Raw genomic sequence first — 27,688 nt, 5'->3', positions numbered from 1 at the left:
AAGCAGACTCCCCACTGAGCAGGGAGCCCAACATGGGGCTGGATCCCAGGAAAAGCCACTTATGGATCACGACCTGAGCTGAAGGCAGACGCTTAACCGACTGAGCCACCCAGGCGCCCCAGTAAGAAAAATTTAAATGCCTTGTGATCTTACAACTCATATAAGAGAAAAGCAAATTTGACAACAATCCTGAAAAGTCACACGACATTGCCAGTTACGGGTTGTAAAGATAAAAGAAACTTTATCAGAGTATCACTAATTAAAATAAATTTAAATTAACCATGACAATAGAAAAAAAACTTCATTGATGGTTTATCTTTCCTACAGAAGTAGGATAATATATTGGTATCATATAAAGTAATGAAAAAATAGGGAGCCAGAATTTTAGGAAATAATATTTTTAAAGCATTGCAGAAAGTTAATTGATATAACATCTAAAATACTATTATATAATAATTATTATATTGTTATAATTCTTATGTGATACGGTTATAAAATTATTTGGTAATATATTATTAGCATTATTTTAAAAATACTTTGTTATTTTTCATCTTTTAAAATTTTATTTTTGATGATTTCTCATCTTAAATATTACTTTTGTATCCAATTCTGTATTTGTAATTTTAATTTTTTTCTTTAAAGAGGATACTCCCTGCAGGTTTATATAAATTTCAGGCTTCCCAAAATGTAGATTTACTCTGGCCCCAGATCTCATGTCCTGTCAACCCAAGGACATATCTTTTGTCCCCCAAGTGCATCAAACCCCCAAAGTCTTTGGATTCCAGAGCCTACACACAAATCTGATACACACCAGGTTTGTGGTGGCATGAACTCATTCACTCACTAATGTGTCTCTAATTCTCTCCTTTTATGCTATTTAAGGCCTTCCCTCCTTTCAAGGTTGGACATGCATTTTTTTGGTTTTGTTTATGACAATGTATTTTTTATTATTAACATATAATGTACTATTTGTTTCAGGGGTACAGGTCTGTGATTCATCATTCTTACACAACACACAGTGCTCACCACAACACATACCCTCCCCAGTGCCCATCGCCCAGCCACCCCATCCCTCCCACCCCCCGCACTCCAGCAACCCTCAGTTTATTTCCTGAGATTAGAAGTCTCTTATGGTTTGTTTGTCTCCCTCTCTGGTTTTGTCTTGTTTCATTTTTTCTCTCTTCCCCTATGATCCTCTGCCTTGTTTCTCAAATTCCTCATATCAGTGAGATCATGTGATACTTGTCTTTCTCTGATTGACTTATTTCGCTTCACATAATACCTTCTGGTTCCATCCACATCATTGCAAATGGCAAGATTTCATTTTTTTGATGGTTGCGTAATAGTCCATTGTATATATGAACCACATCTTCTTTATCTATTCATCTGTTGATGGACATCTAGGCTCTTTCCATAGTTTGGCTATTGTGGACATTGCTGCTATGAACGCTGGGGTGCAGGTGCCCCTTCGGATCACTACCTTCGTATCTTTGGGGTAATACCCAGTAGTGCAATTGCTGGGTTCAACTTTTTGAGGAACCTCCATACTATTTTCCAGAGTGGCTGCACCAGCTTGCATTCCCACCAACAGCGTAGGAGGGTTCCCCTTTCTCTGCATCCTCGCCAACATCTGTCCATTCCTGTCTTGTTAATTTTAGTCATCCTGACTGGTGTGAGGTGGTATCTCATTGTGGTTTTGATTTGTATTTCCCTGATGCCAAGTGATGTTGAGCACTTTTTCATGTGTCTGTTGGCCATTTGGATGTCTTCTTTGGAGAAATGTCTGTTCATGTCTTCTGCCCTTTTCTTGTCTGGATTATTTGTTCTTTGGGTGTTGAGATGGATAAGTTCTTTATAGATTTTGGATACTAGCCCTTCATCTGATAAGACATTTGCAAATATCTTCTCACGTTCTGGACATGCATTTTTAAAGCATATTTGAAAACACTTTACCCAGTACCTTATGTGTTCAGAGTGGGAAGGAATGTGTCTATCAGCTTTGTCAGCTAACATGACTGGAGTGAACTTTTATTTTCTTCTGTAACTTTACGGATGCACACATATCCTAGGGTCCAAATTCCTCTCGAATGAACTAATGATAATCCCGACATAGTCCCTGTAATGTCCAAAAGTGTTTCATATGCTCTGCCTCACTCGACCTGTAAGAGAACCCGGGGCATGGTAGAGCTGTTCTCACCCCAAACAGACGGGGCAACAGAGCCTGGAGATGTGGCTTCCCTGCGATCGATCCCCCAGCTGGAGCCCAGGAGCTGCCCCGTCCTCCCTGCTGCTGTCCATCTGGACTGAGACGCAGATACCTCCGCCTGATTCCCCCGAACCATGACAGCACAGCGCAGATGAAAACATGCCTTTCTCAGATCCAGTCCGCCCTGGAATGGGGGGAAAGAATGGAAGGAATTCCCCTTTTGTGCCACATCCCAGAATAGGGCCACCAGGTAAACATTCTTTCCTAATAGAAATCTGTTGGGAAAACATTATTACCTTCCTGAACGCTAGTCAACTGCTGTTGCTAAAATCAGAGCATGACTCGTGACCACTAAGTCCCTCTAAAAAGTGCCATTTCCAAGCAGCTGTTGGCCATGTGGAAGGAACGGCTGGCTTTGGCGATGTCTGCCTCTGGGGGAGGGCGGCTGTCAGGCTCGTCACGGTCACGGTCACAGGAGCCTGGTGGTGCTGACAGGAACCCTGGAACCGAGGGGTGGCCTCTCACCCTCACTCTCCAAGTTCAATCACTGTGAGAGAGTTTTTCCTTACTGATAGATTCATTTGGTTCCATAAGCCATTATTTACTAAATTGTATTGTATTAAAAAAAATTTTTTTTAAGATGTATTTATTTGATAGAGAACGGGAGAGAGAGTGAAAGAAAGCACAAGCAGGGGGAGCAGCAGAGGGAGAGGGAGAAGCACCCCCCCCCCACCGAGCAGGGAGCCCAATACGGGGCTTGATCCCAGGACCCCGGGATCATGACCTGAGCCGAAGGCAGACTCCCAACCAACTGAGCCACCCAGGCGCCCCTATTTACTAAATTTTAAATTAGGAGGACTGTTGTTATTACCCAACAGACCCCAAATTCCTAGACATTTCAGTGTCAGAATCTCCTATCTAAACCCGTTTCCCAAGCGTGACATCCCTCCCTGTAATTAATATCACAGGCGTATGGCTCAGCTCCAAGCGTTCTTGGCCGTGTGGATGACATGACCCCTGGCCATTACCAATTGTGATTTACACACTGTTGCAGGGGAAGATGCTTCTAAAATAACAAGAGAATTTCTTTGAGGGCGAAATCTGTTTTAAGACCTCGCTTGGGGAAAAATTAAAATAGCGACCAACAGCTCAGTGCATCTCCTCTCCAAAATGCTCCCAAGGCCGTCGAGGCTGCTCCTGGGCATCTGGTGAGAGCCGCTCTCTAAGGCCGATGATTTATGCTCCTTTCCTTGTGGTGGGTGTGGGGGGCAGCCATGCGCTATTTTTAAGATAAAATGACTGTAACTTCACTTGCCGTTTCCAAACGGATTGGATTCTTTCACTCGTATTCTCCTCCCTTGCTGGTAACATGATGTAGATTTGAAATGACACAGAAGGAAATTCTTCCATGTCCACCAACTATAAAATTTCTGATGGTGGTCTTTCTTCAGCGGGAGGAGGAAGCCATCGTGCTCATGCCCCAGGCAAACCCCGACAAGAAGAGTCGCATTCCTGTCCTGCCGCCTTAGCAGGATGTCCGTGGGTGGTGGCCGCACATCTGGGTGCTCTGAATCCTTCCATCCCCCTGGCGGCGTTTTGGACCACCCCCTGCCCCGCATCTCAGGGGCTGCCCCCGATCGCTGGCAAACGAGTGGGCGTTGAAGCAGCCCCTAAATCATTCGACAGAGAGGATTATGAACCCAGAGCCACTGTGTTGCCAGAGAGTTGAGGGACCATAAGTTATGGAATTACGTTTCACTCTGAGCAAACACACTGGAAACCCCACGCATCCCTGAGTGTTGGTTACCAGGTTGTTTCGAGAACATCAAGTTCTGCCATGACACCCCAGTGCCCTGGAAGGGAGTTCTTACACCGTCTCCCCTGTAAGTAAGTATGGTGGACATATCTTCTTGTGTCTGGTCAGCAACCCTTCCTTTGTAGAAATTTGGGGAAGGTCATGTGAAAAGCAGGGAGCCCCCACTTTGCATTCCCGGGGAGCAGCAATGCATCGTGAGCAGTGACGAAATAGCTCATCAGGTTCTTGTCCGCGGTCGCCGGGGAGCTCGTGCCCACTGAGGGAGAGGCAGGGAACCTCATCTGGAGGTTCTGAGTTAGGAACAGCTCCGTTCCCTCCACAGGTGATAGCCAATGAGACTTAGACCATCCTCCGTCGTAGAGGAGGATGGGTATCCATTTTGAAGTTGTATTTACGGAAATAAGAGAGAATGTACACACAGGGTGGCCAGGAAAGGGAAGAAGGCCATCCAGAACTCTTGCTTGTTGTGCAGCCAACAGCCCTCCTTCAGTTCCCAGTCCTACTCCTCATGATTTGCTGGGATGCTTCTCACATCATCCAGCCCTACCTCTAGGGCTAGCTTATGACAAAGTTAGACCAGTTGGAACCTTCTCCCCTGGATCTTGAAGCTGTTGGGCATCACTCACCTCTCTCAGACACATCTGTGTCCTCCAGCTGCTGGTTTCTGCATCTGTGCTGAGGTGTTGGAATCCTCCGGAAGCCCTCTGAACCTGGAATGGAATCGTTCTGAGCTGTGTATTTTTTTTTAAAGATTTATTTATTTATTTGAGAGAGCGAGAATGAGAGAGAGAGAGAGAGTACATGAGATGGGGGAGGGTTAGAGGGAGAAGCAGGCTCCTCGCCCAGCAGGGAGCCCGATGCGGGACTCGATCCAGGGACTCCAGGATCATGACCTGAGCCGAAGGCAGTTGCTCAACCAACTGAGCCACCCAGGCGCCCTTGAGCTGTGTATTTTGCCTCATCTCCCAGCCTTGCCCCAGGGGTGCAAGTTTTCTTGCCCCCTGCGGCAGCTGGCTGTGCAGAACACCCCTTCCCTGGATGATTCCCCCCCGCACCCCCAAATCCTTTCTCTCAAATCCTCGTCTCCAGGTCTGCTCCCAGGAGAAATCTGATGGAGCCAGAGGGTGTGATGTTGGATCTCTCTATTGGACAGTCTGCAAATGCTAACCCACCCCATTTTATAGGCAAGGATACTGAGGCTGAGGAGGCAGGGATCACCCAGCTAGCAGACCGTGTCTGTAGGATGGAAATTAGAATTGACCCTGTGGCCCCCGGCTGGCTCAGGCAGTAGAGTATGAGACTCTTGATCTGGGGGTCATAAGTTTGAGCCCCATGTTGTAGGCAGAGTTTACTTAAAAAAAAAAAAAAAGTGTCCTGAGAATTCACCCTGCAACTCCGATCCCCCCCACAAGACAAGGGTTTCTCAGGCTTAGCCCTAGAGACATTTTGGGCAGGATCGCTCTTTCCTGTGAAGGGTTATCCTGTGTAAAGCAGACCATTTGTCAACCCACCCCCCCTCCCCGGCCTCTATGCACTAGATACCAATAGCTCCCCGCCCTAGCTGTGACGAACTACAAAATCTCCAAATTGCCAAGGGTCCCTGGGAGGAGGGGCGGATTCCTCCATGGTGAGGACCACTGGCTGAGAAAGTTAGGTTCAGTTGGAAAAACGCTGTGAGAGATCAGAGGTCTACACCGTTGAAGAAAGGCAGAGAGACCGCACACTCACGGCCTGTTTATTGACCCTGTATAAACCTCTGGTCCAATCTCGTGTGTTCTGACTCCAAGTCTGGCCCACTTTCCATTATGCTGGCTCCCTGAGATCAATTGTTCCATTGTTCTGCTTGTTAGAAAGTTCTTTCCTATTGAGACTAAATGTGCTTCCCAGGCACTTACTTCATCCGTGTGTCCTCCCAAGCCATGCCCCAAGCCTAATCCCTCGTCAGGGGCTGACATTTCAACTATGTGAGAGTCAGTCATGAGTCCCCTCCCCTATAGATTGGCACTGGCCGGGCGCCAGGTGCTGAAAACACACAGAGACGGCTGTTGGACTTGGAACTCAAACGTCTGGAATTTCCAGGGGCCTGGAGTCTATGTGTTTTAAAGCTTCCAGGTAATTCTGATGTAGCCAGTATTTAGGGACACATTCATATACATTGCAATCAGTTTTTAAAAGTTATTTATACAATTGTAATGATGACCATCTTTTTGCTACTGCTTATATCTAGGGATGCTTACATAGCAGTGCAGACCCCTGGTGGAAACCAGTTACCCAACTGACACCATCAGAGACCTGGACCACTTGGGAAGTAGGCAGCATTCGAATGACACGTTTGAGCAAGGCTCCAGGTCACCTCCCCTAATTTAAGGGAATGGGAAAGCAAACCTAATGGTCATGGGACCACAGCACATCCAGATGAAGATCCTAACTTAAAAGAAATGCACATAAAGAAAAAAAAAGTGACAGCAGCGAAGAGAGTACCAAGGTGGGGTGAAAAAATTAAAATAGGCTCTTGTATGCACTCAAGCTCAATCACTATTCGCTCAGCCCCTCATAAACGCGAGTGATTGTTTAAGTCCCATTGCCAAGGTTTTAATTTACAAGCCCTATATTCTATTTTAAGGGTTCCCAGGCTTCCCAAATGAACACATGATTTTCCTCCTTCTTTTTTAACTGCCTTTTTTTTTTTCAATGAAGGAAATTGCAATGGCTTGCTTTTTTCTTGGAAGAGTTTTTCCTGGTTTCCTGTTCATTGTTGCCCCAGCTAAATACTCCTCATGCAACCTTAAGCCTTTAACTCACGTCCCTTCTAGTTAGATGTTCTCCTGTCTTCTCTTGGTAGAGTCCTGTGTTATTTCCGGCTGCTCGGAGCAGGGTCCAGGACGGTTCACAGCAGGCACGACTCCTCCCTTCAGCCACAGCAGTTTGGCTGATGAGCACAGAGAAAGTCTGCACGTCTGTACAAAACCCTGACCAGCCCAACCCCCACTTCTTTTTAAAGTGAAATATGTCTACATTTCAAACTCCATCACAGCAACCGGATACCATAGAGGAGAGCCTCTGTCTTGCTGGAGGCATTTTCTGGATCTTTTGAGGGTGATTCCATTTCACATTGCAAGGATTGCATGTGGGTATGTAGGAAAGAGAGAGAGAGAACACTGAGAATTGAGAGAGGGAGAGAGAATGGATATTCTAGCAAAGTAATGTGTCGAGTCCTGGTGGGTCATGCTACCCTAAATAACTTGGGCTTGCACTGGCTGGCTTTTGTTCATAAAATGCTAATCCTTTCAGGTGCAGATCTATATAAAACATTGGGGAGTCAAGGGTGCACGGAAATCTCACCTCTCTTCTGCTACGTAAGGTAATGTTTAAGCTAACAGTTTGAAATGATTTTGAGGGGACTAACAAGACGTCGTTTGAAAAACTTCCGGAATCTTTATCGAATACTAACACGTGCCATATGGCATATGTGATGTTAGACTAACAGCATCAGGTAGAGAGCACCGTCATTGTTTTCTAGATTGCCTTCCAGTGCACACATGTCAGGGAAAAAGTTAATTTCTCATGTCAACTATGATGATGGGCGAGGGGGTCGTTTCCTTTCATAAGGAAAAGCACACCTGGTATTGGAAAACAATTCTCCTTTGCTTGCAGGCAAAATGAGGAAACGTCTTAAATGTAATGCCCAGGGTCCCCTGGTGCTGGATGGAGTGTGGCTTGAGTGACCGCCCTCCTCGCTTCGCACAGAGCGGTTGCTGTTGTTGTACGTGCGATGCTTTGCATGGCTTACCTCTCCTAATTCCCACAACCACCATAGGAGGTCGTATCCCCATTATCTGCATCTTCGATAAGGAACGTGCATGGCGGAGCTAAGATTCAGTGGAGGCTTCCTCCCTGAAGACGCAGTGTGTACTCATCAGCAACCAGGCTGCCCTCAGTTTAGGGGAATAATTAACTTCCTGGAGTTGGGGAAACTTGAAAGGAATGCAGGAGGAAGTATCTGCAAGAGAAAGAACTTCGGCGTGAAGCACAGACCCCCAGGGCACTCGGGCTGGTTTGGTGAGTTGGAGAAGTGGGACAAATATTTGGTTATTCGATTCTAGAGCCAATGAAAATGTTAAATTGCTTTCACAGCGATCTCATTTGTTTGCAATCCTGGTGCGCATTAACGTGAGGGACAAGCGACCTGCCCAGGTGTGCAGTGGAATGACATTTGCTTCAGGGGATGTGCTTTCTTGCATTTTGTCTGTTTGCTCCCTGGAGTAAGCCAGTGCCCGAATGGCTCTTGGTCAGCTAGGCAGTGATGGTGTATGGCTGGCGAGTCCGGTTGCTATCCCCAGCTGGCTGGAACGATGGGATTGGGCAACTCGGGTGTGGAGACTAACTCAGGGTGGTAAACAGCTTTTTGTAAAATAAATAAATAAACAAATAAAAGACTAGGAAACATCACTGTGGTAATTTCAGGGCAAAGTAGGCAACGGAACCCAAGGCTGAACAAGCCCACCCAAGGGGTACCTGCCGGGCGGTTAAGAGCGTAGATTCTGCAGCTGGACCTCCTGGGCTTGACTCCGCCTCTCCTCTTGGGCTGCTTTTCGAGCTCTCTGCGCCTGGATTGCTCGCATCTGAGAAGAGGCATAATAATAGCATCTACTTCATAGGAGCAATTGCTAGGACTAGATGAATCGATAGACTTAAAGCAGCAGAACAGGGTTTGGCCACGGTACCCGCCCTGCGGCGATGTCCTGTGTTACTATTTTGATGCCGACCAGTGATCCCCACAGCCAGGTCTCCTTTTCTAAATCAGGTGGTTTTCTTCTCTGTACTTGTCACTTTCACCCTCCTGTTTCCCACTGTGGCCCTGGGAAGTCGGCAGATACTATATTATCCCCTTTATGCTGATGAGGAAGTGGCGCGGGAGGGGATTATGTGAGTTGCCAGGTGCCCGGTCAGGCTCCTGGCTCAGTCCCCAGCACTTTCTATGATCTTGCAATAAAGTCTCAGAAGAGAAGGGAGCAGCCCTGTGTTTGGTCCAAATGCTGCCTTCTCATCCACGATATCATTAACCCCTCCATCCACATGGTGCCCCCGATGGTAGGATGTGCTGCTGGCTCAGAGTTTCTTCATTAAGGTTCATTTCCAAAAGCTATTAGAAAGACATTTTAGACCCCAGCCACATTGTGCCTGTCCTCCGGCGACACTTGCTCTGTTTTTGCATTTCTTGATGCAGAGAACAGGTGCGGTGATGGTTAATGGTCCCCCCTTCTCCTTTGCTTTGCAAACCTAGGAGGGCAGCTCCTTGGGTAGCTGCTTTGCTCACTGGGGGAAACGAAGCTGAAAAGCAGGGGTTCTTTTCGGCTCAGCAGATGCTAAGGCGATAAGCTGCACCTTTTAGAGCCTCCAGGAGGCTCAGCCAGCCTGGGCTGAGCTCGTGGGGTCTGTCTGGTTCTCTGCTCTCCAGTGGCTGCGGTTATGGACGTGTGTCTGAGCTCCGAGCTGCGGGAAGTACCGTGCACCCCAGATGGCTGCTTAGAGCCGGCGGCGGCGGCGGGGTCTCTCCAGGAGGATGGCACCGGCGGACCCCCAGGAGGTAACCTCCTTCCTCACCGCCACACCATGTCAGTTGCTTTCCTGGCCACGGCATTTCCCACTTAACTTCAGTGACAAGAATTCCCATCCCCTTCTAATTCTAGATTGTTCCTATTAGTGAAGCTTAGTAGGAAAGTGCCTTTAGGCAAGCGTGAGCATAGCATTAAAAGTAACCTCTATTTTTTCATTATTTACTTATCTAAATTTGTCTTGTGCTGTGTATAAATCTCAAATGGTCATATTTTTATCACAAGAACTTTTTAAAAAGAAACAAAATCTTGATTCGTGTCTGCTTTTCGCCAACATGTTCTCCTGGCGCAGCTGGGTCACACATGGGTTGCATTTCTGGACAGGGACTCGGTAGTAATAAATAATAGACCTAACAGGTAATGTCAGAAAAGCCGAGGTATGGCATTTCAAACATTTATAATCATTTAACATGGTAAAATTACGTTCCAACTCAACTAAGACGGGATGCTATTTATTTTTACTAAACTAGTTTACGTAAAAAGGCAATTCTGCCTCTAAAATCTGATCTCTCTAAACTCTCAGACTAGCATCGATACAATAAATGAAAACATTTAGTGTGCAATAAGCATACATTTCTTTATCTTTGTCGAACATAGAAGGGTCTTATGGGAGAATATTTATGTGCCCGCGTTTCTTTACAATGTTGGTTGGGAAAACATATCTATCAGCTCGTTCGCCTGTGAAATGATGAGCTGTTCCAATTCAGCCCATTGACTTTTTCTACCGTCTTGAGAGAAAAATAGGTCCCCAGCTGGTGAGACATGGGAGGAAGGGAAGAAGGACCTGCCTGAGCCACAGTGGGGAGGGAAGTCTGCAGGGGCTGGCATGGGTCCTGGCTGGTCTGGCTGCCCCCAGTCACCTACCCCAGGGACGAAACCTCAGAGGAAAAGGGGGCAGCCTGTATTGACTCCTTGCCCCAACCGGCATGTACCAGCCCCTGAATTTCAGGGATTTTTTTGAGGGTTATTGTTAAACATGGCCATTACTGAAATACAAGTTATGAAAACTTACCACTAAATAGATGATATAAAAGCCAAAGATATATTAAAAAACCAAGGTAATGAATACTCACAACGCATCATGACTTACTTTACTACATTTTGAGATTATCTTTATGAGTACCTATGCTCTTCAGCTTCCTGGTGTCTGTTGCCCTGCCTGGTGGAAAGCACCCGTCTCAGTGGGCAGCGCACGTCCTTTCCCGGGGACGTCTGCGGGGAGTGTGGGAGCATTCCCACCGTGGTGACCATCAAACCCTACAGATCAGTGCTTCCTCCCCTCGCCCCAAGCTGATGGTTGAACATGTCCCGGCACACCACGGTCTAGTCCTCTGCTTTTTTATCATCTCTCCAACAGTTCCATCAGCCTCTCAGCTCGAGGGGAGAGGCTAGGGCCTCTTTGGTCATTCACAGAAAATGAGCTGGTGGTGTTGGATGTTAGGAGCTTCCCCTAAGTGGTGGGTGCAGGCCATGTCTCCCTCCCGCCCCTCCTGCCTCCCCACAGCCCCTACCAGGACGATGTTTCTCGCCTTGGTCACTATTTATTAGCAGGTTCCTGCAAGCTCAGTGAAGTCCCAGGTCTCTGGAAGCTCACCTTGCAGGTCAGGGCACAGAATTCTCCCCCCGGGGGTGGAACTCAGGCTACGTCAGACCCGGGGGCGGGGGAGGGAGGGGGTGGGGAGGGGGCAAGAGTAGCACCCTGGAGAGCTGTGGACATCCCTCATGCTCCTTGACAACCCAGTCACTGTGCTCAAAGACCATTTCTCAATCTGCTGCACACGGACACTTTTTGGGTAAAATAGAACAAAAATTCATTTCTAGAAAAACACAATGAAAATACATGCGAAGATAAAACACAAGCCCTGTGTTTTGATAAGTGGACGTGGTCACATTGCTGGAAACATTTCTAAGAGCTGACTCCGAATGTCTGAGCTCTTCTGTGAACCCGTTCGGGTTTGCAGACTAGCAGTACGGGACGGCTCTGGTGCGGGTGCTCGTCGGTGACCCCCGGCGTCGCCTGCCTCTGAGGGGCGCGCTCCCGAGTAGGTTTCTCCAAACACCCTCCACCCTTCACTCTGGATTCGCGCCCCGCCCCCGCCTCCTCTAACGCCTCGAGGGGACGTTCCTGATTAGAGCACCTCCAAGGTCAACGGACCACTCCTTGCAGCTATTTTCCGAAGCCCACATTCCACCTGCGGTTAAGAAGGTCCCAGGCGGATCTCAGGGAGCAGAGGCAGGTTTCACGCCGGCTCCCCTCCAGCTCCTCGCCGCTGATTCCTTCTCACCGCCGGTACCCGCCGCTTCTCTTCTGCGGGCGACCCCTAGTGCGAGTGCGCTCGGCGTCCCCACCCCTGACATTTTCCCACGCTGCTCGTGTTACCCTGGAAGACTCAGCAAAATCGGCACAATCTGTGGTTCTATGATGTCAGCCCCGATCAGGTGCTCTTTTCTGCTCATTTTATATGATATATGAGAGCTGCTCATGAGTTTAAAGGGTATTTAAAGCCGTTGTAACTTAATAGGCTGAGCTCATCTGGCCGCCTCCCCCGGGCTGTGGAGCTTAGCTCGTCTTTGGGTGACCGGTACCTTTTGAGGAGCAGTTGTAGGAAGGATTTAAGGAACATGCTCCAGCCAACATGCGGGAATGTTACTTCGCTTCAAGTCCTAAAAATAGTCAGGTCTGTGTGTGCCTAGGTCCTCATCTTGCCGTTCTGCTGGTAAGCTGGCTTTCTCCTGCCATCAGAACAGAGGCGTGGGGATAGAGCTGTCCTCGGCTACGTCGTGGAACGGACCCAGGGCATCGCCTGGCGCTTGGGCATCTCACGCAAACACCGCGTCTGAACTTCGCGTCCCTATCGCCCGGTGTCACTCCGTGTTGTGCTAGCTCGCGGCGGTCACTGCTGGCGTCAGCCCCTCTCTGGGGGAAAACCGCCCGGTCCGCTCCCATTTTACCAGTGGCCTAGTGTGTGCTTGTTCTGCAGCAACAACTCATGGAACCTATTTTATTTTCTGCCCCCACAGATTCTTTTTTTTTTTTTCTGCCCCCACAGATTCTAACAAGATAGAACCATCTCTGCATAGCCTCCAGAGATTTGTCCCTACAGATTACGCCAGCTACACGCAGGAGCATTACCTGTTTGCCGGCACAAAGATCGTCATCCAAGAATCCATAGAGAGCTATGGAGCGGTGGTGTGGCCCGGGGTGAGACAGCCGTTACCCTCGGGATGTCGGGGCTCCTGGGGGCGACAGTTCCACCGTGGACAGGTCGCCGAGTGCTTTCACCTTCTGTGCTTCTGCAGGGGAGGACCACGTGTTGGCCCGGGGGCCGGGGGTGCGCTTGGCTCCGCAAAAGCCCAGCATCTCTCCCAGAAGCATCATTTCCCTCTGTGCCATGTTTCCTGAAACATTATTTTTTGCATCAGATCAGCTTGAATATATCAGGAAGTAAGATGAAAAAATCATATGAATTTTGAGGAAAAAAACAATCGGAGCCGGGTGCTCGCTTCCCTTCCACGCCGTGGGTGTTCCCGCAGAAGCGGGTAGGAAGCTGCCCCCTCTCCTCCCTGCAGCCCCCCATGCGAGGGGGGCATGGGAATGAGGGAGACGCTCTGAATTGCGAGCCAATCTGCTAGTTCCTGGCTGTTTGCTTCGCCTCCCCGACCTTCCCCCCCCTCCCCCCCCCCGCACTGGGGAGGTTGGGCCGTGTGAGCACTTGTGGAAGCTGCGTGTCACGCCTGCCACCTGGGATTACCAACGCGCCACTGTTTGCACCTGCCAGTTGGGGAGGTGGGGGCTCAAAAAGTCGACTCATTTAGGAGAGCTGTGCCACCGGCTTTGGGACATTGGCGCTCCGATGCCCGCTGGGTTGTTCTTTGAGAGGCCTGGGCTCCAAGCTGCTCTGTCGCTGGCGGGGAATGGCCTGGGGTTTGTCTTCCAATGCAGACCTGGGACTCAGAGGTGCCGCCACTCCTGGGGGGGTGGGGGTGGGGCAGGCACCTGCTCCAGGGACTGCAGCTGAGCATCAGGGGTGGAGGTGCCATGGAGCTCCCTGGGGCGGGGGCCTGGGTACCAGTGGCAGGTGACGGGGGACAAGGAGGCTGGACAAGGGGAGGGGCAAACAAAGGGCTCCAGGCTCCTAGAGCTGCCCACCCCCATCCCCTAGCTAAGGAAGCTCAGTGTTTCCCCCCATGCATGTTAAGTATGACTTCCTTCATAGGGAAATCCTCTTCTCTGGCTTAATAACAAGTTTGAAAACCACCAACCTGCTCCCCAGCTTCCTATTGTAATAAATTTGGCAAATGGACAACCATAAGCAGGGCTACCAGGAGATCAGGAATGGAAGAATATTTGTCCGCAGGACCATTTTATTCCAAGGCCTCAACCTTCCGCGCACCAAACCCTGGCTTCTCCTGGCACCCCCATTTCCCGAAAGCTGCCAAGGAAGGGTTTACATGACGTGCGAAAACACGCTTCCTCGTGGGACTCCAAGGGCCGCTGTCGGTGAAGGAGCTCACTCTTGCGCGTTTGCTAACGGGGCTGGGAAGCTGGGGGTGGCGCAGTGCCGTGCTTCCTGAGAAAAGCTTGGTCTCCAGGCTGCTCACCCGCCAGGGCACTGAGGGACGCTTGGAAAACCCCTCAAAGCACGTCTCTTTGGTGGCTCTAGGTGACACTCTTCCTCACAGGGAAACCCCTGCCAAAACAAGTCACTGTCCTTCCTCTTCATCCAGAAGCTCCCTCCCCAGCGCCAGAGCTCTTGGCAATGCGCCGTGCGTGGCTGTTTCACCCGCCGCCCTCCGCTGGACACTCGGGGGGCTGGACACTCCCCATCCTTCAGCGCCTGGGGCACCCCCCGCGCCCCCAGCGTGTGCCTCCTTGACGCCGCTCGCCCGTCTGAGTCGGCGCGCACAGGCCCCTTCCCAGCCCAGCCTGCGTCCCCTGGAGAGGAGCCGTGACCGCACGTTCGTCTGGGCGTGTGGCCTCTTCACTATGAACACAGGTCGGGGTGGGGCGGGGGGGGGGCGACAGCAGCCCGTGGGCTGGGGTTCCTGCCGCCCCAGCCCCTCCCCCCAAAACGTGGCGTCCCATCAAGTTCTGAGCAGCCACAGGAAGAGAAGAGGTGAGAGTGCACACAGACTAGAGTTCGGTTTGCTTTGTCATCTCAGAATTCACGTCCTCATGCCGAACCCTCCCGATCTCTCACATCCGCGGCGCTGCTGAGACCCCACTGGCATAAAGGCGAACGCCTCATCAGTCAGTGCAAATCCAATACCCTTGATCTCTCCGTAGAAAGGTCAGGAGAAGGTGGAGGCAGAAGAGAATGAAGGGAGAAGGAAAGGAACGTTTGAGCTTCTGTCTACAAAGTTATCTCAATTCATTCACATGCTTTTTAGCATCTCCTCGCCGCTCCGCAAAGTGTGGTCCACGGACCAGCAGCACCGCCCTCGCCCGGTGGCCTGCAGAAACGCAGTCTGGAGACCCCCACCCCCGACCGCCCCAGAGTGCGCGCCCCTTAGAAGCACGGTATTGACAGTCTGTTTCTTAGATGACCGCTTAAAAAAATAAACTGCCCAGTCGTCCAGGGGAGCAGACAAAGTTCTAACCCACCCGAACTTCGAGAAAGGAGTCAGGAGGGAAGTGGGGAAGACGTACAGCAATGCTCTTGAAGCAGGTGGCGCCGGCGGGACCAAACCAGAGCAAGAGGTTGCTGGTTTCAGGCCTCCTTCCTGGACTTGTAAGAGCCGAGGGGACCTTCCTCTTCCCGGACACTGACCCAGAGTCTTCAGATAAAGGATAGAGGCGATTTAGCAAGTCTGTCTCCAGTTCCTCTGATGCGTGTCATACCTTTCATACTCCAGAGGTCCAAATAGGGCATTGAGTGCATATTTTGATTCTTCGGAGCCCCTCGATAAACTGCAACTATTAATAACATCTCTTGTAGTATTTCGCTTGGAGTAGGGAAGGGAGGTCGGGCCGCCACTGTTTTCCAATGTTCCAATGCTCAGGTGACGCCTGCAAATGTTTTTTTAGGCTACGGCTTTGTGTCAGTATTTGGAGGAACATACAGAGGAACTGAATCTCCAAGATGCCAAGATACTTGAGATTGGTGCTGGACCAGGCCTTGTCTCCATTGTGGCCAGTATTTTAGGTTTGTCTGCTTATTCCTGACTTTGTTTCCAAAACACTTTGACAGCAATGATAGGGAGCGCTTTCTCTCTGGCCAGCTGTGACTCAGGTGCTTGGCCATGATTTCACTCACTGAATCTCCCAAAATATCATGAGCTAGGAATTAGTACTGTTGGCCCAGAAATAAGATAATCGCAGGTGAGAGAGAGGTTAGGGGACCTGCCCGGCCCACCGAGCACCGTGTGATGAAGCTGTAATTCTGGAGCTGTGACTCTCCTGTTGTAAACGGCTACGTTACGCTGTCTCCTGCTTTTCGTTGCGAATATTATAACATTTTGAAGAAAAGTAAGTGAGTTAATCCAAGGTGGAGACAGGTTTATACACCAAATGCAGGTTGTGCGTTCCGGGCACTGAGCAAGAGGTGGGTACAGATGTGGCGTACTTCTGACTACACCGTTACAGAGCTTCTTCTATTAAATCCAGTCTGGAAATGGGGTGGTCCACTTTGTGAACTCTTGTCACTAGCTTTAAAACGCCTAATGATTAATTTAAAAATTTAGGTTGGAGGCAGGCAGTTGTACAAAATAGATCAAATCTTCAGATAAGAGTTTTAGAAGGAAAACATGATTTATTAAGCAGCTAATTATCCTGAAATCTCCCAACACCACACAACTATTTCTTAAAAAATGATACCATTATTCTATTTCAGTGGTTCTCAACCAAAGGTGATTTTGCCCCATAAAGGACATTTGGCCACTTCTAGAGACATTTTTGATCGCCAGGAGCTGGGGGTGGAGTCTGGGGGTAGAGACCTGGGACGCTGTGAAACAGCGCACAGGGCACAGGCCAGAGCGCCCCATGGGAAATTATCCAGCGGGATTGGGTCAAGTATGTCCAGTCCACGTGCAAATGTGGACAAAGCTGAGAAGCCCAGTTCCATTTCTTGCGTCTCCCTGAGTGTCTATGTCCACTGTGGCTGCCTGCATGTTTCCAGGTAATTGTTACAATTTTTCTCTTTTATCTCTTAGGAGCTCAAGTCACAGCAACGGATTTGCCTGATGTCCTAGGAAACCTTCAATACAATCTTTTGAAGAACACATTAAAACACGCAGCACATTTGCCGGAAGTGAGAGAGCTGGTTTGGGGAGAGAGCCTGGAGCAACACTTCCCCAAGCCAACGTTTTATTACGACTACGTTCTGGCCTCGGACGTGGTCTACCACCACTACTTCCTGGACAAGCTGCTCACCACCATGGCGTACCTTTGTCAGCCAGGGACGGTGTTGCTTTGGGCAAACAAATTCAGGTTCAGCACCGATTACGAATTCTTAGATAAATTCAAGCAAGTTTTTGACACAACACTCTTGGCTGAATTTCCAGAGTCATCAGTCAAAATTTTCAAAGGAATACTAAAATGGGATTAAATTAAACAGAATGCCTTTCGAAACATTAGTGTCTTTTGAGCAGTGTTGGAAACTGTATTGTCAATAAAAGACTTGTGAGATCGAGAAGGTAGTGCATAAAAACGACTTGTATGCCTAGATAAACATAATTTAATATTACAGCAGCTTTCTAAAATAACCTATTTAAGATTATCTGGTTAATCTAAATATCTACAAAGAGTAATATGAAAACTTAAAAGTAGCTGTGTTGGCTTCCAAAAAGTCTCAATTGTTTAACAAACTTTACGTGAATAAATTTGTAAACAAATGGATTTCCCCCTTGTTCTTTCTACTGCAAATCTGTCAATACTACACTTTGGTCACATGCTTTTTGAAACTGAGCTTGAAAGGGTCCTTCTTAATTTTGAAGAATCTACTTATACAGATTTTAGCTGTAGCAAAGGAAGAGGCTACTGAGTGACAGAAAACAGTAACATGGACTAAAAGTGAAAAATACGGGAATGGTACTAGAATAAGGAAATTGTCAAGGATGTTGTCTTAGGAACTTCCTAAGAGAATCCACTCTACGAATGCCCTGCTTCTGTGCCAATGAATTGCTGGGATCATTTCAAGTTAGATTTCTGGATTGTCTGTTTCCCCCCCACAAATTTATGATTAAAATTTCTAAAAAGTAGAAAAGAATGGAATTTTTGTGTGTTCTGATAAAGGAAGGCTACAAAAATACCTAAAACATCATGATTATAAAATGTTTAAAAAGCAGGGCGGCCTGGGTGGCTCAGTCTTTAAGCATCTGCCTTCGGCTCAGGTCATGAGCCCAGGGCCCTGGGATCGAGCCCCGCATCGGGCTCCCTGCTTGTCGGGAAGCCTGCTTCTCCCTCTCCCACTCCCCCTGCTTGTGTTCCCTCTCTTGCTGCGTCTCTCTCTGTCAAATAAATAAATAAAATCTTAAAAAAAAAATGTTAAAAGCTTCTTCTCTAATAGGGGAGAACAATAAAAAATCCAGCTACCACCATTTCTCAGCATTATACTAGAGGCTTTAGCCAATGTGGGAAAGCAAGGGAATAAAACATGCACATTTAGAATGCAAGAAAAGGGCACTATTTGCAGATGACAGCATTGTTTATGTAAGCCAGGGTCAGCAAACCTTTTCTGTAAAGGGCCAGCTAATAAGTATCTTCAGTCCACATACTGTTTCTACAGAATACGTGTATTATATATATTTTTACAGCCAATTACAAAAATTCAAGATCTACTCTTAGCTTGTTGACCCTGCAAAAAACAGGCTATGGGTTGGATTAAACATATAGGCCCTGGTTTGCTGACCCCTGGGACTATGGATAATCTACAGTGGAATTACTGGAATTCCTGAGTTTAGCAAAGTTGCCAAATATCAGTATTTTATATAAAGCTCAGTGATGTTACAGCATGGGACCTGACCCTTAAATCTCTTCTTAGACTTATAAGTAGATTTCTTTCACATTTCCAGGACAAAAGGATATGATGATCATATGCTTATTTCATTATGTTCTGAATGGATTCAGGTCTGCCCTTTTAGAAAAGCCAGACTGATCACAATTCTAAAGACTTTGTCTTCAAACTTCTATAGAAAATTTAAATATATTAAAAGTAGACGAATCGTACACTTTAAACGTGCAGTTTATTGTGCAGCAACTATAATTCAATAATGCTGGTTAAATAAGTGGATGAAAGAATCATGACCTCCCCCCCCCTTCCCCCCCCCCCCAGCCGGCCGCCATGGATTTTCAATTCCTGGCAAATCTTGTTTTATCTGTACCTCCACCTACTTCTCCAATTCTATATTAATTAGAAGGAAATAATAGATATCCGTTCTTCTGTAGATTTGGTTCATATATACGATACACATAACCATAACTTTATCACCCTAAAAATATATTTTATGTAATATAAAATTTAAACTAAGTAATTTAGTATCATATATTTTGGAAAATCCAGGGTCCCAATTTCCATTTGTCTCCTAAATGCCATGACATTTATTTTTAGAGTTTGTCTGAACTGGGATCCAGATGAGGTCCACATTTGATTCACTGATGGCTGGCATGTACCTGAAGTCTCTTTTGACCTGTAGCTTCTCCCTCCCTCTCGCTTTTTCCTCTGGCCATTTATCTGCTGAAGAATCTGAGTTGTCTGTCCTGTAGCATTTCTACCTGCTGCGTTATGTTGAACGGCATCATCAGAGTATCCTTCAAAATGTCCCTCTACCCTGTTCTTCCTGTAAATTGTACATTTTCATGACTCAGCTTTGGGACCACCCAGGCCAAGCACAGCTTGGACCAAACTCCAGCCAAGTTATACTCGTGAGTGAGAAGAAGTAGTTGTTGTTAGAAGCCACCGAGTTTTGAGGTGCCTTTGTAGACACATCAGTGAGGCATATAGGTTAGTACCTTTTAAAATCACACATAAGATGAAGATTATAGAAGATATTTCCGGCTGCTTTATATTCTACTCACATTTTGGATAGGACTTGGCATAGTCAGGTTCTAGAACTTTCACGTCACGACTGGAAATGCAGGCAGTCCCGGACATCTGTCCCTGATCCTGGAACTGTAATTATTCATGTTTGACCCTTGAGAGCACATGGCTTCAATAAATTAGACACTGGCTTGTTGAGTTTTTGAAATCCTCTCATAAAAGCAGGGGTTCTAAGTGACACTAACAAGACCTTTGCAGGAGGGGTGCAGCGAGCCTGTTGCCACACAGTGCACAGCGTCTAGACCGTCTCTGCCTCTTGCCTGGCCCACCGCCCGCCGTGCACTCCGGGAAGGCCGCTCCTGCGGGTGAGACACCCTGAGGCCTTCACCGGAGAGCAGTACTTACACCTCCCGCTTCTTCCCTAGCTTCCTCCTTCAGTTAGGACTAATGCAGTTTTTTCCTCTTATTAACCATGTTCAGACTAATAAAGTTCAGAGCTTATTCTTACTTTCTTATTCCTTAAGGAAGTCTCTGTTCAAGAGTTTTTTTGCAGATTGAGGGAATGAAAAGGATCCCTCCTTTCCATCTCTATGCATGCTTCTCTGACTTAGATCCTACAGAGAAAGACAAAAACATACCTTTTAACGCTAGGCCACTGAGAGCACAGAGAATGAAATGCTGCAGAGGAAGACTCAAGTTAATTCAGATTCAATAAATTTTGAGTTGTAACAGACACACTGAATATACCGCCTGAATTTCTGGAATAGACCCATGGAGGTCTAGTGATGGGGCTCATCAGGGCCTGAACCAGGACTAGAGAGCAGAGATCTGGGCTGGGATTCCAGCCATTCGGTCCAGACATCTCACCGTCAAGTGGGTAAGGAGGAGAGGGACCAAGTGGGAAGGAGGGGACCGGGCCGTGCTCTTCCAGGGCGAAGACAAGTTATCCAAGGGAGGGGTGAGAAATCCCATGATGGCAAAGCTCCTACTGATGACAACTGGGGAGCTGTCACTGGAAAGGGGCCAGAGACCTGTGCTGAGCACATGCTCTGTACCATCTCTAATGTTTAAGAAGTACCTACCTCTTTCAGTTGTCTTCAGTGGACGTGGTACAAAAATTGGCTGCCATTACCTCAAACAGGGAAACTGTCCCTGGCTTTTTTTTTTTTTTTTTTTTAAGATTTTAGTTTATTTGAGAGAGAGAGCACACGCATAAGAGAGAGAGCAGAGTTGGAGGGAGGGGCTGAGACAGAAGCAGGCTCCCTGCCCAGCAGGGAGCTGGAGATGTGGGCCTCCAACCCCGGACCCCGGGATCATGACCTGAGCTGAAGGCAGGCGCTTAAAAGACTGAGCCACCCAGGTGCCCCTGTCCCTGGCTTTTCTGAGTACTATTTTACATTCTACATTCACAGTAATGATTTTATTGAGGACACTTTCTTCTAGAGCTTATTCAGGTTCAGCTATCACCATGGAGGCAGTGTGATCAGGACAGAAAGCAGAGGCTGACAAGACAGCCACCAAGTCAGGGGCCTCTCACCATGGGTTCCACGGATGGAGCTGATCTTTCTAGAAATCACAGTTCAAAGCAGATTTTGCCAGTCTGTGGATGTATCTGCAACTTCCACAGCAAACTAACCAATCTTCATTCTAAAATTTTACATCTGTGGAAGACTTTAACCCCAATAGAAGAGGTAAGTTGGTAATTAGAGAAGTTTTTGTTACAACTGAGAACTTCCTAATGGCTTATAGAGCCTTAAAAAACAAAAAACAAAAAAACCCAAACTTGCCTGAAAATATTCATGCTTTACCGAATGTACTATTAAAAGCTCCATTATTTCACTACCTCCTTCTGAAAACACATAGCTCACTTGTTTGCTTTTCAGTACTGAAGAGAGGGAGGGCCAGGGGCCGCCGACTCACGACATCACATACAGCAGGCTGCCACTAACTGGCCTGCAGGGAGGGCCCAGCTGCTCCCTGTGCCTGGAGCTCCGCATTGTTCTTGAAGAGCGTATCCAAAATCCACCAGGGGCTGACCTTCTTCCACATTATAAAATATAGCACAAGGACCAAAACCTGAGAGAGAAAGTAAGAAATCAGGGAGCTCTGGATTGATGGTGTTTTTATATAAAAATAAGTCGTATTTGAAGGATCCTAGAATTAATTGTATCTTTACCTAACTCAGAAGATAGTCTTTCAAAATAAATGTACTACCAGAAAGTTTCTAACCTTAAATTTATATTAAAATTGGATGCTAAATTCATGTGCTTAAAAAAAAGTGTGATGTCCATGAAAATGGGGGACCCATTGTGTCAGTGAAAAAGCACTTGTAAAGATTTGCTTTCTAAAGAGTAATGAGAAAACTGGCAAAAATTCCCAAAGGCAGGCGCCTGGGTGGCTCAGTCGTTAAGCGTCTGCCTTCGGCTCAGGTCATGATCCCAGGGTCCTGGGATCAAGCCCCGCATCGGGCTCCCTGCTCGGCGGGAAACCTGCTTCTCCCTCTCCCATTCCCTCTGCTTGTGTTCCCTCTCTCGCTGTGTCTCTCTGTCAAATAAATAAAATCTTAAAAAAAAAAAAAAAATTTCCCAAAGGCAACTTTTTTCAGAAGTGTGGGAACTAACCAAAGGCCTGGAGCAAGCTGTGTGTTTTACTCAAGTAAGCTGGCCGAATCTCAGTAAGAATAGCATACTATGATGTTCCCAACTCTCCTGTTCCATCCCATCTCCAGCTCGACAAGTTACCTGGAAAACCAGCAGCCTGGGAATCACTGGAGGGAGCCCAACAGGGGTGGGAGCTCCTCCCAAGCTTGTAATGGTTGTTCCCTAGAAAACTGTCTTCATGAAGGCCATCTTCATTTTACTAGACTCAGCTCTCTCTCAGGCTGAGGGGTCTTTTCCTGAGGGGATGTTTGTCTAGATGATTACAGGCAATTGTGTAATTTTGTGGCTGCCTGAGATGGTGAACAGTTGGGGCTAATCCAAAGGCTTAAAAGGAAAAGCTGGGAAATGAGATGTTCACAGGGGCTTTGAAACCTGGTATCCAGAAGGCCATGCACATCCTAGGGCTGCACACATCCTCATGAAGAACCTGAGAAGGACCCAAGCTTTCACCTCTGGCTGCCCCTGGGGATCTATGCAAGCAGGCAGCACTCACTAGGAATGGCAAAACCTGCGTTATAAAACGGATTCTATAAAATAATCAACCAGTCAGTCACCCTACCCTTTCTGTGCCTCTCATTTCTCCACTGGATGAACATGTATACATGGGAACCTGTATGACTGAGGATAAAAGTACGTGTTTGTGAGAGAATATACACGTGGTTATTCATGGACGGACTTTAAATTCTAGATGGCTAAGAAATTGTTTGCATGCATATTTGTATTTTTTCATAAAGGCTCTTGTTTTTATCATATAAAGGGGTCAACTAACCCAGAAAACAGTTATGAGAGACTAGGTAAGATTAACTGGGAGGTCTTTTATAATAGCAAATTCTAAAGGAACGAGATTTGAAAACCACACACACACACACACAAACACATTTGCTGTCAGTGAGTAGAGGCTTTTCAATATTATCTATGTGTGTCTTTTTATTTTATGGAGGAAGGATGAGAGAAGCAAGTAGAGTAGCCAGAAAGATAAAAATAATAAAAAGCCAAAAACATACACAAAAGTTAATCACGTAAGAATTGGCAATATATTCAAATAACTGCAAGCCTATAGGAAATATAAATTACTTCACGTTGAATTTTTTGTCTATTGATTTAATATATTATTTCCGTACTAACCCCAAACCTTATTTATGAAAAATTAAGACCAACTTTAAGAAGCTTCAATATTCACTTTTATTATTTATAAAAAAAATTAAGGTATCAGAATGCATATGGTATATACTGTGATCTTGGTTTTGCACATTTATTCACGTGTTTTACATTATTTCAACTTTAATGAACATACCATATGTGTATCTTTTACAATACCTGATAAAGATTTAGCTGTCTGGCACTTATACATGTATTATTAGTTCATTCTGATGCTCTGCATGTCAAGAGGATGTTAAAAATGATTGACCTGAAATAATGCCAAGATGAAGATCTAGATTTAGTGAAGCAGTTACGCTCCAGCAATTGCCACACATTTATTTGTGCCGGTTTTATTTTTTCCCCTTAATTGAGTGTAAACTTTTGCAAAAAAAAAAAAAAAAAAAGAAATCTGGAAATGAAGTTGTGTTACTTTTTAGTCCAATAAATAATTTTAGCTACGCTTAATGTAGCTTTTTAAGGCCTTCATACAATTGAAAAAATTAAAGTTGAGCATGTTAAAACCCTGTTCATTTATAAAATAAAAAATAGAATTTTACAGGTTTGCAGTTAAAAGTCACTGTTCAAAACCGATCATGCATGTAATAGCTGCAACCCAACTGACAGTCCTTGGTGCTGGCAGTCAGGGCACAGCCCGCTGCCAGCAATGTGAGGCATTAAAAAAACACCATGATGTCAGAGGTCTAGATTTACATGTATTAAGCCACACGCCAGCAAATTCTCTGATAAATACACATCATTTTAATAATCAGTATTTGATAGCGGATGAAAACATGCATTAGACTAAAAATGCCACAAATTTGTTTTTATATCCATTCACTATAAAACTTTCTTTTTTAAAATTTAAAGTCTTGGTTCCTATTTTAGAATACACAATAATCAGGAGGATACATGATGGGGAGCCAGTTTTCAGTAAAAGATGCACAATGGGTCCATCCAAGTAACTTCATCAGCTATAACAAAACACAAAAACATATTATTAAAGAACAGATTTTTTAAGCCCAATATTCAGGGTAAATTCTGTATTTAATAATAATGAAGGGTAGCATGCAGAACTTTCCTTCCCTCCAACCCACCCACCAACCACCCTTCCTACTAACTGATCTTCCTTACCATCAACTAACCTACCCACTTTCCTACCAACCAACCTCTACAGGCGATAATGACCATCCCGGCCAACCTTCCTTCCTTCCTGTCTTTTTACTAACCTTTCGGTCTTCCTTTCTTTCTTCATTCCGACTTACTTGCTCCCTTCCTTCCTACCAAACCAGTTGCCTATCTTTCTTAGTCTGACTGTAAGCCGAACACTGTTCTAGACATCGGGAAAACAGCACTGAATAAACTCACTTCCCACTTGCAGGAAAGTTGTGTTTGGAGTTTGGAGAACCAAAGAATAAATAAGCAAATCAATGAACAGATGAATAAATGAGTACGTAATTAAGCTGTATATATGAAGTATACAACAAAAATAAAACCTGATGAGATAACAGAGTGACTGGAAAATGAGATGGTCAAGAATGGGATCTCCGAGGAGGTGACATTTATGGGGAAATTTGAAGAAGAAACCTACTCTGAAAACCTGGGGAAGAGCTTTCCATACAGCTGGACTAGTTAGGTCCCCTGGCGGGAAGGGGCGGGAAGGGGCGGGAAGGGGCGGGAAGGGGCGGGAAGGGGCGTGGTCGCTGTTTCAGCCAAAAGCAGAGCCAATCCGGGAAGTGTGACAAGGGATGCGGCTGGGAAGGAAGGCAGGAACCAGATCGCCTGGGGCCTTATGGGCCACAGGAAGGAGTCAGGATTTTATCCTAAATGTGATGGGGCTTCACCAGGAGGTGTCTAAAGCTATCTTTTCCAGCGGTGGTGTGGAGAACAGACAGTACGGGAGCAGAGTGGAGGGGACACAAGTTACAAATCCCCTGACGTGAACATGCAGGCCAGTCGCTGGCTTTACCGATGCGGGAGCTCACAGATCATAGTCGACGTGGATGAGAATCACACTATACTACATTAACGATTCGTTCCATAAAGAGTTCTCTTAACCTATTCAAAGATCTGAAGATGCTAATTTAAAATGTCTTACAATTTGGACTGACCAGTAAAGGTACACAGAAAAGGTCTAAGAGGGAAGATAACCTACAGTTTACTCTAATTATAAAAAATTTCCCCAGGAACTTACTGATTAGTTTTATATCCAAAGAATACCTTAAATATAGAGACCAGACCTTGGCCACATTTGGCATGACCAAGCTGCCCACCCAACCTCATATGCCCTTTAGGCACAAACCACCTGTGCGTGTCCAGAGACAAGATGAGGCTACGACAACTTCTGAGAAGTTCATTAATTTTTACACTTGACAATTAACTTGTACAGGAGTTTTAAAAATTTAATAATAAGTTTAAAAAAGGTAAAGAGCTTACTGGCTGTCTCTCATGCTTTTATTTTATAGTTCACATTGCATGAATGAGAGCAGCAATCAGTCATGATAAAGTCAGTATTGCTAAATCACTACAATAAGGCTTTTAGCTATCTGATCACTATGTGATACTGAGGTGACACTTAACAGTGACAATTTAATACCACTTACTTGAATACAATTTTTCCAGTTTTCTTTTGTTGGTTTTTCTTCCACAAGTTTAGTTGCAAATTTAAGGCCTCTCCCATACAATTTATGTACTAATGCATGCTTGTATGCAAATGTTAAAACCTATAATGTAAAACAAGATAAGGCTTATCTATGAAATATTTACATTTTATGGCTTATAGCTTTAATAATGAAAAAATTAAGGCCTTAACAGAAGTGTAGCTTTTAAAATGAACATTTTACACCAAGCAAATTTCAAAGATGTCTTAAAACAAAAGTTGAACATTCCACAAAAAAACTTATTTGGGGGTAAAAAATTAAACTGGGATAAATCACTAGCTCTTGGAATCTACACCAAAACACCTCTTCATGCAAAGGGGAGCTAACATAAATGATCACAAAAATGCAAATAAGGATAGCAGTACAAAACTATAAAGAGTCATTATAAATTACCAAAACTGCAAAAGGGGATAAAGTAAAAAAAATAAAAATAAAAAACTATATTGTATAAACGTACTCTTACTTTCAATTAATTCCTTTTGTATAAGTTTGTACCTTCAATTAGTGCATCTGTCAATTATACTTGTAAGCATTTATTCATATTTTTGGTCTCCACTTTTAGAACGTAGAGGATGACCTCAAAGAAAGGAATCCTATCACGTTTATTTGTATTCTGGAGCCAAGCAAAGTGTAAACGGACAGGTAATACAACGCACGGCCCCTAGATTCGGTGCTGGTATCACGGCAGACGGGGCTGTCTCTGACAATTGTGCTGCGCGGTCCAGCGCTTACCCCGCCCCCGGCCCTCATTCCTGTGTTTCGCGCAGCAAGCCCAGCACTAGGCGAGCAGCAAACACGCCCCAGTCATGTGTTAGTAACGGCAGCAAATACTGCTCAGGTCAGTCCCTGTACTTAAGCCTCATTCACCAGAAACTGTGAGGTGTCACTCTCCTCATTCATCAGGGAAGAAACTGAGGCATCAGAATTCAGTCACTTGCCCAGGGTCATACACATAAAAATGGCAGAAGGGGGATTCGAACTCCAGGGTCTGATTCCAGATCCAAATTCTCACCCTCTGGTGCCACACTGACTCCTTCAGCTTCCTGACTCTAACTCCCTTCCTTCAGCATGAGCACGACTGCACTGTGGTGGGAAAACCTCAAGCATTTAGGAAACTTTTTCTCCTTTCTCAGAGGTCTTCACTACAAATTATCGTAGTTTATCTAGAAAACAAGCATCTGTCCAGTAAAACAAAACCAATGGCTTGTGCTGGGTTAGGAGAATTCTACTGATCTCATTTACTTTATTTTTCTTTATCTTCAGAAGACAGGAAGATTGACAAAAACTTGTAATTATATAATCCCTACTGTACGAATTATAGTAGAGAGCTACGAGATTTAACATGTTTTTATAGCCCAAATCCAAAAAGTTCGTCAATGCTACTTTTTCTTAACTGGGTCTTAAAACTGATGAGCTATAGGGCGCCTGGGTGGCTCAGTTGGTTAAGCGACTGCCTTCGGCTCAGGTCATGATCCTGGAGTCCCGGGATCGAGTCCCATATCGGGCTCCTTGCTCAGCAGGGGGTCTGCTTCTCCCTCTGACCCTCCCCCCTCTCATGTGCTCTCTCTCTCTCATTCTCTCTCTCAAATAAATAAATAAAATCTTTAAAAAAAAAAA

At 46.0% G+C, this 27,688-nt stretch overlaps 2 protein-coding genes and 1 long non-coding RNA gene across 3 annotated transcripts in view; 1 reads left to right on the top strand and 2 right to left on the bottom strand.

Annotated features, from left to right (window-relative positions):
* Positions 1-7,227: 7,227 nt before the first annotated feature.
* METTL21C (methyltransferase 21C, AARS1 lysine) lies at positions 7,228-17,474 on the top strand. The gene is made up of 5 exons (XM_006744247.3): positions 7,228-7,383; positions 9,481-9,609; positions 12,688-12,839; positions 15,666-15,783; positions 16,790-17,474. Exons 2-5 carry the CDS (start codon positions 9,492-9,494, stop codon positions 17,182-17,184), a joined length of 783 nt encoding a protein of 260 aa, XP_006744310.1. The 5' UTR covers positions 7,228-7,383; positions 9,481-9,491; the 3' UTR covers positions 17,185-17,474.
* LOC145720706 (uncharacterized) lies at positions 17,240-21,993 on the bottom strand. Its single transcript, XR_014143900.1, has 2 exons — positions 20,123-21,993; positions 17,240-19,746 (listed from the first exon to the last, which is right to left on the bottom strand). It is a non-coding gene; the product is annotated as an uncharacterized LOC145720706 (long non-coding RNA).
* A 1,445-nt stretch (positions 21,994-23,438) lies between these two features.
* The window catches only part of TPP2 (tripeptidyl peptidase 2), a 68,301-nt gene continuing 64,051 nt past the window's right edge, over positions 23,439-27,688 (bottom strand). Inside the window, exons 29-30 of the mRNA XM_081815513.1 lie at positions 26,015-26,134; positions 23,439-24,385 (exon numbers count right to left, since the gene is read on the bottom strand). Coding sequence (XP_081671639.1) covers positions 24,296-24,385; positions 26,015-26,134 — 210 coding nt within the window. The 3' untranslated portion in view covers positions 23,439-24,295. The remainder of the gene's footprint in view (positions 24,386-26,014; positions 26,135-27,688) is intronic.

This window comes from Leptonychotes weddellii, chromosome 3, assembly GCF_054177405.1.
Source record: "Leptonychotes weddellii isolate Sample4059 chromosome 3, ASM5417740v2, whole genome shotgun sequence".
NCBI classification, from domain to species: Eukaryota; Metazoa; Chordata; class Mammalia; order Carnivora; family Phocidae; genus Leptonychotes; species Leptonychotes weddellii.
Note: the sequence above shows the minus strand (reverse complement) of the source record. Positions and strands in the feature narration are given on the sequence as shown.